The 17946-nt window shown below is 35.8% G+C and overlaps 1 protein-coding gene across 1 annotated transcript in view; it reads right to left on the reverse strand.

Annotated features, from left to right (window-relative positions):
* ASXL3 (ASXL transcriptional regulator 3) overlaps window positions 1–17946 on the reverse strand; it is an 85430-nt gene that overhangs the window by 39592 nt on the left and 27892 nt on the right. Inside the window, 3 exon segments of the mRNA XM_070942318.1 lie at window positions 7188–7309; window positions 16490–16601; window positions 17634–17742. Of these exon segments, the coding sequence (XP_070798419.1) occupies window positions 7188–7309; window positions 16490–16601; window positions 17634–17742 (343 nt within the window).

A 17946-nucleotide genomic window follows, 5' to 3' on the forward strand; every position in this document is an offset into this window, starting at 1 on the left:
GGTAAAGAAGTGTAAAGCTACCTCACTGCCTCTCCAGTAATCTCATCAGAGACCAGTGCCATAGAAGTCAGGAAAACAGGAGTGGTAAAAAGAATCCTGTCCTCAGCAGAGAAACAGAAGGACAAACTTCCATTTGTTTCTACTTTGGAGCCCACCCAGGCAGCTAAAATGATGAAAGTAGTTACCTGACTCAGCTACAAAGAAGTACATCTGTGGAACCACAGCCCATGTAGCCTCCAAGTATCCAAAATGCTCTAAAACTTTGGGAAACTTCACGTTCCCCTCTCAAGAACCTAGCAAGCCAACCCTCAAACAACTAAGAAGAGCTCAGGCAGCTTACAAGAGTTATTTTATTATCCTGTGACTCTTTAGTCAACCTCAAATATGGGAGTAGAGCTCTCAGCTCTTATAGACTCAGGTGCCCCCAGTTAATTTTATGAATGAGAGTATAGAGCAATAGTTGAAATTACTTACAACATTATTAGAAAAACCAGGTTTCTAGAAACTATTGATCAACATCTTCTTCAAGCTGATCCTCCTTTACAGTACTCAACATCTTTGGCAAGATGGGTGGCATACAAGTTTGACAAATAAATAAATAAATGTATAAATAAACTGACAATAAATGGTGATACATAATTTCTGCCACTTTCTACTGCCTCAAAAGATTGAGCATAAGGTGCAAAATAAGGCACTGCCCCACATCAAAAAGTGAGCATGTTCTTGGTTACCTGAAAACAAAGCTATGGGGCTATGAGAAATTATGTGAATGGGTATATGTGTGGAACTCTTTCCATGTATGTGTGTTGTACCATATTAATCTCCCACCACTGACCAGAGCACAGGAGGGAACAAGATATTGCTTCTCAAAGACCTAGTGCATTTGGAAAGCAAGGGGGATTGGTGATGGGGCCTGCTCCAGAGGGCTGCATCCAGTGCTGGGCTGCTGCTGGTTCGGACCACTTCAGGTGAACCGGTAATTCTGACCAGAGGCTGGCCCCAGCCACCCAGGCGCTATCACATCCTATATAATCACTGGTTTTTCTATGCCACATCTGCTCACATTTTCAGTTCTGGGTTACAACCGGCAGCAGCCCACCACTAGTTGCATCTATGGTTGATTAAACATGTGAATGTTCAAATCTGTGACGGATCATAGTGCCTAACACAGGCGATGCCTTGTAAGAGTTAGCAAGGTCATCAGTTATATAGTTCCAGAAATATTACATCGCAATGATAAAGCAATGTAAATCATATTGAAACCTTTACAGTTGGAATATAATATCTGATAACACTATAAGCAGCCCAAGCACCTCTAAATTCCATTCTATAATTCCAAACCTTTTCTCCAACTGATGCTAGCACCATATACCATAGCAATGACTTTTATTGTATTCATATTCTATTTACAACAGAAAAAAGACATCTAAATATTAAATATGTCTTTCTTCCTTGTTAATGTAGGAATGAAATGGCATTGGCTTCTCTGCCACTTGATGCTGAGGACATTACACAGTGCCTAAATCTTTGAAACTGTTGTGGTCCGCCAGCGGACCTGGCAGCGGAGTCAGACAGTGAGGAGGCTGGGGAGGACAATGGGCCAGTCCTGGTGTCAGGGGAAGGCCCAGATAAGGGCTCTGCCTTGGAGGCAGAGATGGGTCCAGGGCCATCTGGAAGCGATGCGCAGACTCCGGAGCTTCCAGAGGCAGGCAGCAGAGAGGCAGAGGAACAGGAGGAGCCTGTTCCTAGTGCACGCATGAGAAGAGCTGCCAGAAGGCAAGAGCAGCTGAAGCAAAAAGGACAACTTGGGAGTAAGGCCAGAAGATGATTGGCCACTCCCATAAGGCTTAAAAGAGCAACAACGAGCCGTTGGGTTCTTTGTAGAAAAACAACATTGATTCCAGTGCTTCTTGTCAGTGTCTCTTGAACTTTGTGGGGGTTTTGCCAAGTAAAGCCTTTGGCAAGTTGCCAAAGACATCAAAGTTGGTGATAAGGCCGTAGGACTGGTTATGAAGAATTTGTTTTGGACTAAGCTAATAATGAATTAATTCTCAGCTGTTTTAATAAAGTAAGTTTGTTCAGGACTGAATTGTGTTTGGTAATCAATATGTGGACCTCGGTCACAACAGAAACCAACACTGGCTGGTCTGATACCATGTTTAGTATATTCTGCCATAAACTAGTTGTACTTTGTCACAAATCATAAGTAGGATTATCTTTCTAGACATAGGCTGAGGCGATCCATCCCATTTTCCATCTATCCCATTCTAGTACTGCATAGATGGAATTCTATCTTTGAGACTCAAAATATGGACATCACACTTGCACAGATAGTGACTTTTTCTTTCTTTACGGAATGAACAATAGATTATAATAATGTAATGGTATCCAATGGATGCCATGCTGTTTAGCAATTTCATCTTCTCACTTAAGGACAACAGTGTGCAAGAACCTTTGCCTCTTCCCTTAGCAGAGCTCTCTACTGTGCACCGGCTCATTATTTTTACTATAAAAGAAGTTTCCTAAGACACATGTAAAAAGAGACAACCATGTATTGTATTCGATGTTACCTGGTGAGCAAAAAAATGCTGTAATCTGGTGAACAAAGAACCAGACCTCCTGCTTGTGGTATGCTGCTAAATGGTGTCATTCTTGGCAACAGTACAAGTAACTATGTATATACAACTATGCAGTAACTTGAGCAGCCGCTTCTTCATGAAACTAATAACCATGAGATGCAACCAAATGTTGTTTCCCTGCTTCACTCCCCACCCACCAACTAGCATATGCATAGAATATGTATCATTTACATTTTGTTATGTCTAAAACCATGTAGCCAAGTGACAAGCCATCTTAGGCTGCTCTGGCGCACAGACTTTTCACCAAGTTTGGAATAGACAAAAGAAAATTCTGTCCAACAACCAGATCCTTTCTTTTAAAGCCTTCTTCTGGGTTTTGGCATCTGCCAAGCTGCCTTTGGCTGACTCCAGTTTAAACAAATGTAGTATTTAAAGAATAGGAGCAGGAAAATTATAAAAAACCATGAATTTATTTACAGAACAGACTGGGACTATACTTGCTAGTATAATGTTCCCTCCCCCATTTTCATCATGGTTTAGTGAGTTTATGAAAAAGGGCTGCATTCAGACTGGTCTATCTCCAATGCTCAGCTGACAGGTTTATATGAACTAACTTTTGACCCTTTCAAGTTGATATATAATACAATGTTAATGTATTTTTGAAATCACAGAATATGTTCCAATGGCAAAGTCCTTATGAAAAGCAAAACTGTTTTTCCTTCAATGTTAATGAAATTGACCCAATGCCTTCAATGCTTTTTGGTACTGCTGAGAAAAAATAAACTAAAAATGTCTATGAGAAATGACAATACATAACGATGAACCCTTTTGTCAAAACTCACTGAGACATGCTGGAAATGATTTTATCAAGGAGAATAGCTACAATGAAAAAAGAATATAAATGTTGAATAACTCAGATATACTTACCTGAGCAGTGCTTCCCTCATCACTGTCTACATCAGTCAGGCTGAAGTCCAGCTCACAACTCTTTAACTGTGTCTCAGCCTTGTCTGCATAGCTGTACCTCAAGAGAAGACCTACATGGTATCTTCAGAAGGATTCCGACTTGAAGTCCTGGATAGCCTCTGCCATTCATTGCAGACAACGCTGAACTAGATGGACCAATAGTCTGACTCAGTATCTTTCAGTAAGATAGCGATGGGCCACTTGCACCAGACAGATGGCCCCCAAACCCTGTTGTTTGGCCTCTGGAGACTTCCAAAACTCAGAAGCAAACCATTCAATATGCCGACAACAATTCCCCATTAAATGTGGCTGGAAATTAAAGCTAAAAAAAAAAATTCCTCAAATTCTTGACTGTGCAGGAATTAGTGCAGGAACTGCTGCAGTTGGTCATTTCCTTATTGCTTCAACTGTACTAACTTCTGGTCAGGCTAGAGGAATAACCTTTAGATATATGAATCCTATCTTTTTACCAAGGAGATCAAGATGATTACTTGAGAGACTAATGGCAACAACCATGGCTCGATACAAGGAGATTTTTATGGACAAGAAAGTTCTTGAATTTTAGTTCAACAGCAGATCCCATGAATGACAGACAGCAACTTCTAAGGTCATCCATACTATACTTGTGCCAAAATAATTCACATTGTCTCAGTGATGGCTGGATGATATAGAAGCAGGGGTAAGTCACAAATGTGGAATGGTTGAGTCTAATGCTATCATTCTCACATCATTCTTAGTGAAAATGACTGGTCAAAAAAAAAACCTAATAAAGTCTGAACCACATAATCTTCTATTATATTCATCTGTATCTAGCACTGATTTTAAAAAATAAACTGAAATATAATTAGAGCAAATGTTCAAAGTTTCATTCTTTTGCCTAACATACTGAACAATGCATGAGAAGAGTTTTGGAATCAACAAAATAGCCCCCTCCCCCTCCAAATCTTCAACCAAGTCCATGCTGCTTTTGGCACTCCACAGTGTAAGCAGTTTATTCCCAGAACATGTTAAAGGTTCACCTCCCGGTACAGCAAAATAGATCCAGTAAGTTAATATAAGGTGGTATGTGTCACATATAATTGCTTAACATCTCTGTGTATTCAGAAGCACTGTGGGCTATTTGTAGTAGAACAGAAGCACATTGTAAGTACATAAAAGCAATAGAAGGTCTGAAGAGTAGATATACAGTAGCAACACTGACTCCCAACAGCAATTTTCTGAACAAAAATTGCTGCTTAAAGTTCATTCACCTAACAGATAGGATCCACAGTTTGGAGTTAAATCAAATCCAGCTGACTGCATCTGGTGGTAATGAATACCTAGAGCATGAAAGAAAAAGAAGGGAGAATAGAAGACTCCCTCCTTAAGGTAAACACACCAACTGAGACTGATAATCTTTTTAAAAGGAAGTTTCACTGCTTGTTTAGCATTGCAGGATGAGTGTATATGTATTTGCATTTCTCTCTTGAATATTTTATGCTATCAAGACAACTGTAGTGGTGTTTATGGATTTTGCCCTCAGTTGATATTTGCTTATTTCACCTTGCTGCTAGACTTAGTATTTCCTATGGAAATATTTATCCATATCTAGTTTCGTTGTGAAACTCTGAACTATTCCCATTTCTATCTCCTTTCCAAAGGGATACAAAATCACATTAATGTCTTATGGAACTCTGAAGAGTAATATAATTAGTATGCAAGTTCTTTTAAACTGCATTCTTCAGATGCACATAATATTTACATACACATGCATTCACATTCATACACACACATACAAGTTTCCCATGATGGAGCAGTGGAGTGGGAAATTATAAAGAGATACATCAGATGGAAATATAAAAGCCACAGTGGGTGAAAACTACATTTTAGATACAGGCCATTGACAGAACAGTTGTTACCTCTGACACAGACCATCATGTATTAATGTGCTAATTAATGCAGTGATATAGGAAACTGAATCCTCTCCTTAAAGTTATGGTATTAAACTATAATAGTATTAAAACTCCCAATGAATTGTATCTCAGCTGTTTCACAAAGAAATCAGTTTTGAAAATTCCTTTCCCCAAAGACTGCCACCTTGAAGTTAGTGACAGAGTGTCCTACCTAACTGAAATATCTTCCTATTGTTTCTGGATAGTGACATTTCTGATGCCAAATTTATATTCAACTCTTCTTTTGAAAGGAATTGGCATTGCTGACAAATAATGACATATATCCCACTGAAAGATGAGCAGATTATGAATCATAGTGTTACTATGAGTGCTGTTATTTTGTCCTATAATAGCAATGTCAAGATAGATATGGGATAGAATGAAGGCTGTGATTATTCAAATGTCAGTGGCAAAGAATTACTGTGAGATTTGTGGATGCTACAGAAGTGATCTGAGTAAACAATTGTTCAGTTAAAAGATTGTATAACTTGAAAGCCCTTAGCACTGAAATGTGGCATGCTTCACCTCCTAACTATAGTCTCCTACAAATCATACATTGTTCTGATAAAAATACATCCCTTCCCCTACGGTAATGGAAAAGGTAGGTAGCATTAGGTGTTTATCTTCATCCCATGCTAACCCATGGGAGAGGAAAGCATTATTTTTCCTCAGCTCCTACTTCGGAATTGGAAACAAGCCAGGATGAGTATTCCCAAACCAGTACTATATAATTGTAATTAATGTGGTACCTGAAGAATCACAGATTTGGCTACATAGCAGTCAGATTCTTGCACATATCAGACAAAGATATTGAGGTGTTTTGTATATGTATATCAGTGGTGGGTTTCAAAAATTTTTACTACCGGTTTTGTGGGTGTGGCTTGGTGGGCATGGCATAGCATGGCTTGGTGGGCGTGGCAGGGGAAGGATACTGTAAAATCTCCATTCCCACCCCACTCCAGGGGAAGGATACTGTAAAATTTCCATTCCCTCCCCAATTCAGGGAAAGGTTACTGTAAAATTCCCATTTCCTCCCGATCAGCTGGGACTTGGGAGGCAGAAAATAGATGGGGGCGAGGCCAGTCAGAATTTTTACTACCAGTTCCCCGAACTACTCACATTTTCTGCTAACGGTTCTCCAGAACTGGTCAGAACCTGCTGAAACCCAGCTCTGATTTATATGTATATGTATATGTATATGTATATGTATATGTATATGTATATGTATATGTATATGTATATGTATATGTATATTTATTATCTATTATCTACATCTATGTCTGTCCATCAGATAGATAGACAGACAGACAGACATAGATTAGATATATAGATATAGATATAAATATAGATATGTAGGCACATAAAACACCTCAGTGTTTTATATATATTGAGTCTTTCAGGAATGTGAGATGGCATTTTAGCATGCCTTGGAAATGCGTCTAGCACATCAGGGATCTAAAACCATGGAAGAAACAAATCCAGGAAGTTGCAAGACACATCTTTCAGCATCTGCAGCTTCCCTGTTTCTGCTTCATTAAATACTTTTGATTTTGAGTAAGATGTCTATTAGGATGGAATTTTGCATCTTTTGTAAAAAAAAAACAAAAAAACATCCTTTGTATAAAATGTGAAGTATTGGGTAGAAATAAATAATTCAATTCAATTAGTTTAGATATGCAAATGTAAACTCAATCAAGAAATGTTACTTTACCTGTTTAAGTGCCTTTTTGGTATGCTGCTGGAAGGAAGCCACTAGCTTGCTTTGCATTGGTGCATTTGTAAGGCTTGAGTCCCGAATGGAAGACAGTTCTTCAGGTGCTTGCTTAGGACAAACTATGAATACAGAAATAAAATTAAGTACTTAAACTACAGGACATTAAACTATGCCTCTTCATTTCATTTCACTTTATTTCAAGAACTTAAAATATCACAAAACTGATCTAGTCAGGAAGATCTCAAAGCTGATCTGCCATATAAGGAAGCAATTGTATTTCAGACAGTACAGAATATCTAATGGGCTATTTAGGACAACCAAACAGCTAGGGAAAGAGGAAACCAACAGCCATTCAAATTAGCAAAGACACATTTAAAGTGAACTTGTGGAAGCTGCAAATATCAGCTAAAATAAGTCTGAACTCCTATTGTTCTTGGCAAAGTATAGACTTCTAACCACAAAAAGCATCTGCATGACAACTGGCAATGAAATCACACAATGCTCTGTGTTGTCAAAACATACATTTTCAATTGCATGCTTCCAACACATGCTAAATTCAGAAAATGCTGATACCTAGAAATTAACATCTGTGTAATGTCTTTCATTGTAATTTGAAAATGTACTGTCTGCAATAATGTTCACAGCTACATTGAATGTAATAAAGAGAACCACCAGTCCAGGAAGCAGAACAGAAGGATGCTTATCACCTCCTGTAAATGTTACAGAAGTTAATAGAATAATAGAATTTAACAGCCTTGAGAGATCCCTTGACCTAACAGGTTAGTGCTAAGGTTCAACCAAATAGATAAAGGGACAACAGTACATAAGCCAATTCTATTCAATGTTTTAGTTCCAACACTGAATTACGATCAAGCTTTAAATGTAAATGTTATTATATCTTGTGAGAAATATTGAACAATAGCAAAGCCATGCCATGATGCAAGGAAAAATTGAGTTATTAATAGCTAGCATTTACACAGTATTTTTAAACAATACTGTGAGAGCCTTATACATACAGTACATAATCTAATAAATGAATGACCATATCAAATTTTAGTCTAATTTCTTATTTAGACTAGTTGCTTAATTGTATACTCTCTAGTCTAGAAATTCTTTAGGGGCATAAACAGAGTTCTTCCCCATCGCCTGTTACCTGGAATGCTTTTAACTAAAGATGACAGAGATTAGATTTGCAAACTCGGACTTGTGAAACATGCATTCTACAATAGGGGTATGGCTCCTCCTCTAAAACTTCCTCAAATTACATAAACAATTTATGTATTTAAAAATAAACAAAATACAGTGAGATAAAATAATATGTCTAATATTAGCTTAATACAACAGTTGGAGAGGAAGGGAGAGAATGGATGACAGACTTAAGCTGCAAATCATGTTAAAGCAGTGTTTTAACTAGAGCTGTTATTCCTTTCATAAGGTGTAAAATTGGGGGATGGAGTTCTACTGATTTTCAAGAGCTTGTTAAAAAGAAGTGACATCTGAAGCTCTAACAAATGCTGATATCATATAATGGCAGGTGGCCACCATAATTCCTCATTTGACAGAAAAATGGGAAGCACTGCTTCAAAAAAGTGCTATATGTTGATTGTGAAGCCAGATGATAAATTTTTGCTACTGGCATTAACACAGAGGCTATATTTATTAAGGTACTGATCTGTAAATCTCAGAAATGTTACCTATTGTCAATTATAGTATTAAGATGGTGAGAGTAGACTGAATTTCTTACATTTTTCCACAACAGCTGATTTTTTTTTTTGACAAAGAGACAAAAATACTGCAGTTACAAGTAAACCATTCTACATTAGATCATATCTAGAATTTAGGCTGGAAAAACAGGCTTCAAAAATGGGCTTTGCAAACATGTTGGCCCAAGTGATTCCCCATTTTGAAATGTTAAAGCAATTATCCTCATTCTGTAAAAGAAATCAGAACTGCTTCAGACACCTTTACCTGCATTCACTCATATCCAAATGGTAATGCACACATATGCACATTACACACATACATACCCAAGAAAAGCATTCAAAGCAGTTTCTTCATCGGGTAGGAAATCATCATTTGTAATTATGTTAATACATTAGAAAAACCTTCCAGAGTATTTGGTTACAACAGACCATGCATCAGGTTATTTTGGTTTGTTTATATATAGCCCAGAGACACATCATATAAGGTGGGCGGCCATATATATCTGATAAATGTTACTATGAGAAAAATAATATGCTGGATCTTAATTATCTAATTAATTATAGAACTCACATCATAAACTTTAGAAGAACGAACAATAGCGTAAGTTGTTAAAAGATATGTCAAAACATGAAACAGAAAATGCTTCAGATTTTTGTAGTATTTCTATACATAAGCTTGACAGTGGGTAATTTTCATTATATTAATTAGTTGCAGAAATCCAGAAGAAGACCTAGCTACCATATAGCCATAATAATAACTGCCAATTAAAACTTTTAAAAAGCCACCTGACTCTACATGGTCAATCTAATGGAAGACATCCTCTGCCTTATTTAATTCATGTAGGTATCTACATGAAGTTACTTTTTTCTTGATTATCATTAACAGATGTAAAATTAATAATTATTTCTAAAAACCTTGTGTTTGAGCATTTGATACAAATATTGATGCAAAACATTTCCAAAGTCAGTGAGGGCTGTAAAGCACTATGAATTGGTATCTAAGTCTAAGTATTATTGCAATATATAGGTAAAATAATTGATTGGGATAAAAAAAAACCTTAACTTAAACAATGAACTCCTTTAGCTATGTAAGCTCACTGGTTGACTAGTCATTATTTCTTAGTCTAACTATTTCACAAGGTTCTACTTGCAGGGAAAACAATGAAGGGTGTGTGTGCTTTGTATACAATCTTAAATTCCCAGAAGTGAACTAGACTACCAATCTAATTAGGGATGTACTAATAGAGACAAACAGAGGTGGTCACTTGGGACCTTCAAGCCTGGCCATAAGGGGACCCCAAGAGGAATTGTACTGGAGAGATAATATAAAAGAAGAGTGGGAGGCACCACTGCTGCTGCTTCTGTTTTTCTTTTGCTGTGCTGAGTCACCTGTTTCTGAATCAGCACCATCACTATTGTTTCCACTATCAACCTCCTCCCCTCAGGAGGATACTTTTAGAGTTAGAGAAGAGATACTTTGAAGTAATCCGACCCACTACAGTGGTGTCAGCATAGAAGAAATAGCTATGGGAGTCTCCTTCTCAATGGCTACAGCTGAGACATGGCTTTTAGCTTTAAGTTTGCTTGTGAGCCAGAAAGCTTTACTCCCAAGACCTCCATCACCACCACCATCAGCAGCAACAGCAGCAGCAGCAACAACAACAACAACAACTGTCTAAATTTCAGGGCCTTAGGAAAGATTTTTGATGAACAAAAATGCAAACTCCAGTCAAAACAGCTGGCTGACTGTGCAACCAGCCACAATAATAACTATTATTATTAACAAGAATGAACTTTGGCTAGCAGCTATAGATGCTTTCCTAATTATTCAGTATTATTCAGTATTTGATATGTTAGCATTTAATGCAGAATGATAGAAATTATGCTAAATGGAAATCTCAAAAATTAAAGGCTGAAAACCCATGAAAAAGTATGCATAGCTGAAGAAAATAACTGTATATTACTCAAAACATAATACAGAACCTTTCATGTCAGAGATGTGGAAAATTCCACAAGGAGGAAATATACCTGTTTTCAGTACTATAACTTTCAGTTTACAATTTATAATTTATTGAAAGGTGTTGCACTTGCTGGTTCCAAGTAATTAGAAGTAGAAACCACTAGTCTTAATGAGATCTCTTTCTGAATAAATGTGTCTAAGCTCAGCAAGAGAAAAAGGAAAGTTACATTCTATCTATCTATCTATCTATCTATCTATCTATCTATCTATCATCTATCTATCTGTCTGTCTGTCTATCTATCTATCTATCTATCTATCTATCTATCTATCTATCTATCTATCTATCTATCTATTGGTTCAATTTATATGCCACCCTTCTCCGGAGACTCAGCGTGGCACAACCCGGGTCCTCATTTTACCTACCTTGAAAGGATGGAAGGCTGAGTCAACCTTGAGCCTGGTGAGATTCGAACTTGCAGTAATTGCAGGCAGCTGGTGCTACTTAACAGCACTTTAGTCTGCTGCACCACCAAGGCTATCTCTTTATGATTAGTCTTAATATTAAGAACAAAAATAGCAAGTAAGTTATATTAGTTTAATTTGTTTCTTGGCATAAATGCTTTAAAAGTTTAAAATGAGTTAAGCTAAAATAAACCTCAACCACTTTACTTTAGAGAAAACATTCCTATGCCTCGGGTACTTGTGCAATAGTATTTCTTATGTGATAACCTAAGCATAAAACTGTTGTTCTCAAACAGCAGTTGTTGGTAGGGGCAGCTGTTATTTCTTATTGAACTGGGCTATTTTGTGAGAGAAGAAAAGGCAGGAAAGATAAGTAAAAATCCCCAGAAAACAGGAGAAGTAAAAATATGCTTTGTCCATCAGTCTCAATTAGCTCTTTTCTGATGCTCAGAAAACCTGAACAATAAATGGGGGAGGGCAGGAAACCCTGAGAGAAAATATGGAGAGGTCAGCTTCAAATGAATTTGTAATTATTGTTTAGGCAGAAAAATCCTGAACTGCTTCAGTCTTCCTTTCTCTAAAAACATGCCATTGTCCACTTGTTTTTGATTTTATCAATTTTACATTGTTATAACAACTTTAAAACACAAAACTTATGAAGTTACAAAGTATAGATTAACTTTTTGTTGTAGTATATCTTGCTGTTTTCAAGCAGAAAATATCTGCATATATACTAAAGAAACTGAATTATCCAAAGTGCATTTTTGGAAGAAGAACACAAGCATAACCCACTGGTTAAACTATATTATCAATTCCATACATTTTCTCAAGGTGACACAGAACTATATGGGCATTGACATAAATGATCTTGCATTGTCAACATACATATATCAAATAAGCATCCAAATCACACTAACCTCCCTAGAACCTAAACTGCAAAATCAGAATAGCTTTTCTCTAGTCAGGCAGCAACACTTTTTTGTTAAATGAAAGGGGGAAAAAACACATGGTGTTAAATTATAATACAATTAAAAAGAAAGGCATCTTTGATCAAGAAGTGGCTTTAAACAAATAATATGTTGTTTTATGCAAGCTGTTAAAAAATCTTAATTACTCTTCAAGTGACCCAAGTGAAATTAAAATGTATGTATTTAGAACAACATATTTATATTAAAAGAAGCAAAACATAAACTATATTTGTTAATGTATGTGAGTGAAATATATTTATATACATGTACAGGTACATAAACTGCAATTACAGTCTATATATTTAAAGTGCAATATATAGAGAGAATTTGAATAATTTTTAATGGAAGAGTAGGGCAAACAGGAAATAGTCCTTTCCTTCCTGATAAATATTATTGACAAATAGCAATGGTAGTTGATGATAGAATTCTGAGGTATCTTCTGCAATAATCTGAATCTATAACAGGAATATATATAGTACTATAGGAGCAGCTCAATATCTGGGCAAGATTCTGATGACAAATTATTTCTTCTTTTAAAATCCTTTCTTCCACTAACACAAAAGTACAAAGTACTTTTTATAGAATTGTAAGTTTCACACAGGCACACAGAACTAAATCTGCAATTTTGGGCACTTTGACATCTATCTACTGGGATTAGAATATGAAATGTTGCAGGCAGGTTTTTCTTTGTTTGTACACATTTTCTACAAGTACGCACAAAAATACTGGGAAAATACTTTTAGAAGAGATACAAGTTGATTTTAACACCTCACCATAGTTATATTATAGTTATTCCCTGTTATTTTCAAACAGAGTATAACAGATAGGAAAGAGAAAATGACTGGCCAATGGACTGGCATGGCTGAACAAGCCATGTTTCTCATATCTTAAACTCAACATTCCCACTTTATTCTTATATTTTAAAGGGGGGGGAGGCTATGTTTTGCTCCTGTAATTATAGTCCTGCACTAACGGGGGGGGGTCATGATGGGGCAGGACAAGGGAATAATAACAAGCAACTTGAATTGGGATAAAGAGATACACCATTTTGTGGGTGAGTTAAAACTCAGTTTCTCATGATGGATTCTTCTATTAGTCAAATTGCCTTCTGATCAAAGTTACTTTTGGCAGAATTGTTCAAAAAGTTATTGAGAATCAAGCCTGCCCAAACTGAAACACTGAGCAACTCACACAGAAAACTACCAACTGGATCTGTCCAGGAATACAGATTTCCCCAAAACTGAGTGGAAATGCTGGGTGCTGTAAATGACTCTTTTGGGAAACGCCTCTTATAATTTGTAAGATGTCCCAACAATCCACAAAATGGAACTGCAACATTATGATTAAAATATAACTGATGTACCCAGAGCTTCTGTTCATATACAGGTAGTCCTCCACTTACAACAGTTCATTTAGTGACCGTTTGAAGTTACACAGCACTGAAAAAAGTGACTTATGATCATTTTTCACACTTATGACCATCACAGCATCTCCACAGTAACATGATTTACATTTGATTGCTTGATAACTGGTTCATATTTATGACAGTTGCAGTATCCTGGAGTCACATGACTATCTTTTGCAACCTTCTGATCAGCAAAGTCAATGGGAAAGCGAGATTCATTGTGTGTTACTAATTTAACAACTGCAGTGATTCACTTAACAAAAGTTGCAAGAAAAGTTGTAAAATGAGACAAAATTCGCTTAACAACTGTCTCACTTAGCAACATAAATTCTGGGCTCAATTGTAATCATAAGTCGAGGATTATCTGTATTTTAGGCGAATGACAAAAAAGACAAAAAAAACTCCCTCCAATTACATCCACATAAAATTCCTTCCCAAAAACTAAATCGCCAGCAATGATAATAAAAATAGAGGGGGTAAGCCTAATTTTCCATATTGAAAATCACCAATTTAAGATGAGAATCAGACAGTAGAACCCAAATTAAAATCCAAATCCAAATTAAATATCCCCAATGGCTTTCTTCCTGAACACATGCAAGGAACCTGGATATTACCCTTTTTTTGAACTAAAAAAAGAGTAATATCCATTGGGAAAATTATCATTAGAGACAGTAAATGGACTAATTATGTGCAACAATCAAAATCAATGAAATCTCTTAACAGGGAAAGCAAGATGTGGAATGAAGTTACATTTTAGCAAGAACCACCTGAAGAATTACCATAATCTCACCCTGATAAATGGACTTGATAAATATGATACAACACGACAGAAAATGTGCTTGTCAAGGACAAGGAAAAGCCCGTCTTTGTGAAAATGTGCCAGATGTGCAAAATTTTTATTTCCATTTGAATCCAAATTGTAGCATCAGAAATTGAAGGAAGAAAGCCATGCCACTGAATTACACTAAGAGGTCAGCAATGAAGAGGTCTATAAATGACAGGCTACCCACCGTATCCCCAGATCCCAGAGAGCCCTCCCAATCTCTCCTAAAGAAAATTGGACATTTTCTGAAAATGTCACAAGGCCTAAATAACACTCTACTATAAACACTAACTTAGTTTAAAAGTCCAATGAAAATAAGACACTTTATTACTAGCCATATCTCAGTCCTGAATAGAAAGTATCTTGTATTTGTGCTATCAGAATGTAGGAGGCAGTGGTGGGATTCAGCCAGTTCGCACCACTTCGGGAGAACTAATTGTTAACTTTCTGAGCAGTTTGGTGAACTGGTTGTTGGAAGAAATCATTAGGGCAGAGAACTGATTGTTAAATTATTTGAATCCCACCACTGAGGAGAGGGGAATATAATTCTGTAGGTTCATCCATTTTTCAGCTGGTATAAAGACAACTTAAGGCCTCAGAATCCTATACAGCAAAGAAATGAATAATTACGACACTATTTCCTTTAAACATCTCACTATGAATCTTGTTCTCCACTGCCAGTGGAGTATTCACTGACATAACACCCAAAAGGATTGGTGAATGCTCCATTAAAATGGAAGGGTTGCCCTCATCTTTTCTAGATTTTTTAAAAAAGCTGTAGGAGAATGAAAAGAATTCCCTAATTATAGAACATTTGAAAAATCATTGCTTTATTGTATTGTTCTCAGCAGAAAAGAAAGATTTTCTAGATATCTAAGGCATAAATTAACCACAAATGTGATGTACAGATTTATTGCAGGGAAAAAGATCTATCCTCACTTTTAACAACAGTAAGGGCTACATATATAGAAAGGCCTTCAAGAATTGAAAATAATTTTGTTGTTAGAGTTTAACTATTACTTGTCAAATTATTCTAATTGATAAGTATTTAAAACCCTTTAAGCCTGTACATATAACTTGGTCTTTGAAAATAATACAATATATTGAAAGATTAAGAAGTTAATAGCATTTTCAAACATCTGTTTACACAGGCACATACACTTAGGCATCCAATCTACTAGGCACAGCTGCTCTTTTTAAAGTATGTTCAGAGTTTCCGTTTCTAGTCAGCATTATTTTGTCCCTACAATTTCCATGCTAAATATGATAAACAGTAAATAAAGCAAGCATCATTTACTACTTAACAAAACAAAACAAAAAACATTCTTCCCACAGGAAAAGCAAACTGTTTAAATTATTGTTTCACTAAATTATAGTTATATATTGCAATATTTTACAAAGATATACTAACATATTAAGAGGGTAAAATTATACAGCATCAATTTCAACTTAGGCTAATATAGATAGAAAAGCAGTTTGCAAATTAACAATGTTGTAAAATATTGAAAACAGATGAGAAGAAGTCTATCAAATTTCATTTTTTGGAAGAATGCCTAATATAAATAGTGCGATTCTGCATGCTATTTTAAAGTTTAATATTTAATATTTACTTTAATATTTAAAAAGTATTTTCTGCAAATTCCAGTTCTTTTTACAACCCTGGAAACTGTAAAATCAAAAATTCTTACCCATGAGCCATTTGATGTAAAGAACTTCAAACAAACAACATACCAATGCATCTGGTGCATGAAACTTAATTCAATTCTTTAAATATCAAGATTTCCAAATCCATTAATGAGATCTGGAATGAGAACTGGATCTTTTACATTTTTAAAAAATAGGCCTTACCAGAGCCAGAAAATACTTACATGTATTTGCAAAGCATGACAAATAATTTAAAATAAAAATATATCATTTCCTCAGCACATAAACACTGCATTAAGATCAAAGGATAAAAACAATAGAAATAATGTTTTACCTCCATTTTCTTCTCCATTGCTATTGTTAGTCTCAGCCATTTCAGTGCTGTCCAACTCAGATTCACAACTTAAATCCAATGTTCCATCTGCTGGGCATGTAGTGTCTTCCTTCTGTGTGTAAAGACATATGTCATGCTGCTTGTCACATTTCAAAAAAGAATGTGCTTCTTAGGAATGTTCTATAAATAAAATGTGATTCCTGACAATTTCATGAATAAGGAAAAAGTCTCTCTCAGGGCACACTACTGTAAAGCCTTCTAGAAACTTACATAGAAAAATGTATCTGATTTCACACCAGTATTCATAGAAACCAACTTATTCCTTTAAAAAAATCCAACCATTCCAAAAATGATGCAGAATAAAATCAAACACCTTTTTTATGTTCTGCTTTTATTAGGTGGGACATAATTCTATAATTCTATAACAAATTCCACAGTTCAGATGATACTGAGCACCTACATTTTAGAAGAGGGCTTTGTGTTTTTTTCTTTCCTGTAAAGCCTAACTATACCACACAAAAGAAAATCTAATCAAATGCAAAAGCTGCTTTTGAATTCTGGCAGTTAGTAGAAAATGGCCCATATTTCTATTTCTCAGAAAAAAAGTGCTGCCTATTCTATTTGATTACTTCAAGAAAATGCCACATTCTATCAGTTTCAAAATAATGCCTCCTTCCTCACTCAGATATCACTATTAGATTAAGGATTAAATAAATAGTTCTGCTCGTTCAGATAAAATCATTACTTGTATCACACAGCTTTACATTTTCAGTTCCTTGTTAACTCTAGAATTGTCATTCATGCTATAAATCCTTCCAAATGTCTCTTTCACAATACAGTGTGAATATATTTGCTTATTTTTAAATAAACAAGTAAACTTTTGCTTATTTCTAAAAAGGCAACATCTAAAAACTCAGCTAGGAAAAAAAATAAAGCTATGCCTATTCTTGAATTTTGTTTCACGTATAAAGTTTATCTGGATTGGAAATCATGTTAAGTGCTATCTTAAAATGTCTCAAATACAGTTTACCCCTGTTCCCTACCTAATGATTTCAATCTAATTTATTTATTTATATGATTTGTTAACTCAATGCATAGACTTCACAGGTCTGGGTAGTTTTGTTTCTAAAAATATGCAACTCACCTTGAGTGCGTAGAGTCCTGCCTTGCCAGGAATTTTGAAGAATGTCCCATCACCAACACGAGTGTTGGTATGAAGCATTGCATTCAGACAAGCTAATGGAGAAGTGCCACTGAAAAACAAAAATAAAGCTGGCTAAAATGGAGTGTTTCTCAGAACCTTCTTCCCTCTTCTTAAAACTCATGTTTCAGTTTAAAAAAATCCTGAAAACCTCCCAACATCTACATTACAATAACAGGCCAGTTGAAACTTAATCATATGCATCTGCCCCTTCAGCTTCAGGCAAAAAGTCTGCAAATTATAATTATGCTATTTT

Source organism: Pituophis catenifer, unplaced genomic scaffold, assembly GCF_029215685.1.
Source record: "Pituophis catenifer annectens isolate HBS135680 unplaced genomic scaffold, rPitCat1.0.hap2 SCAF_3, whole genome shotgun sequence".
Classification (NCBI taxonomy): domain Eukaryota; kingdom Metazoa; phylum Chordata; class Lepidosauria; order Squamata; family Colubridae; genus Pituophis; species Pituophis catenifer.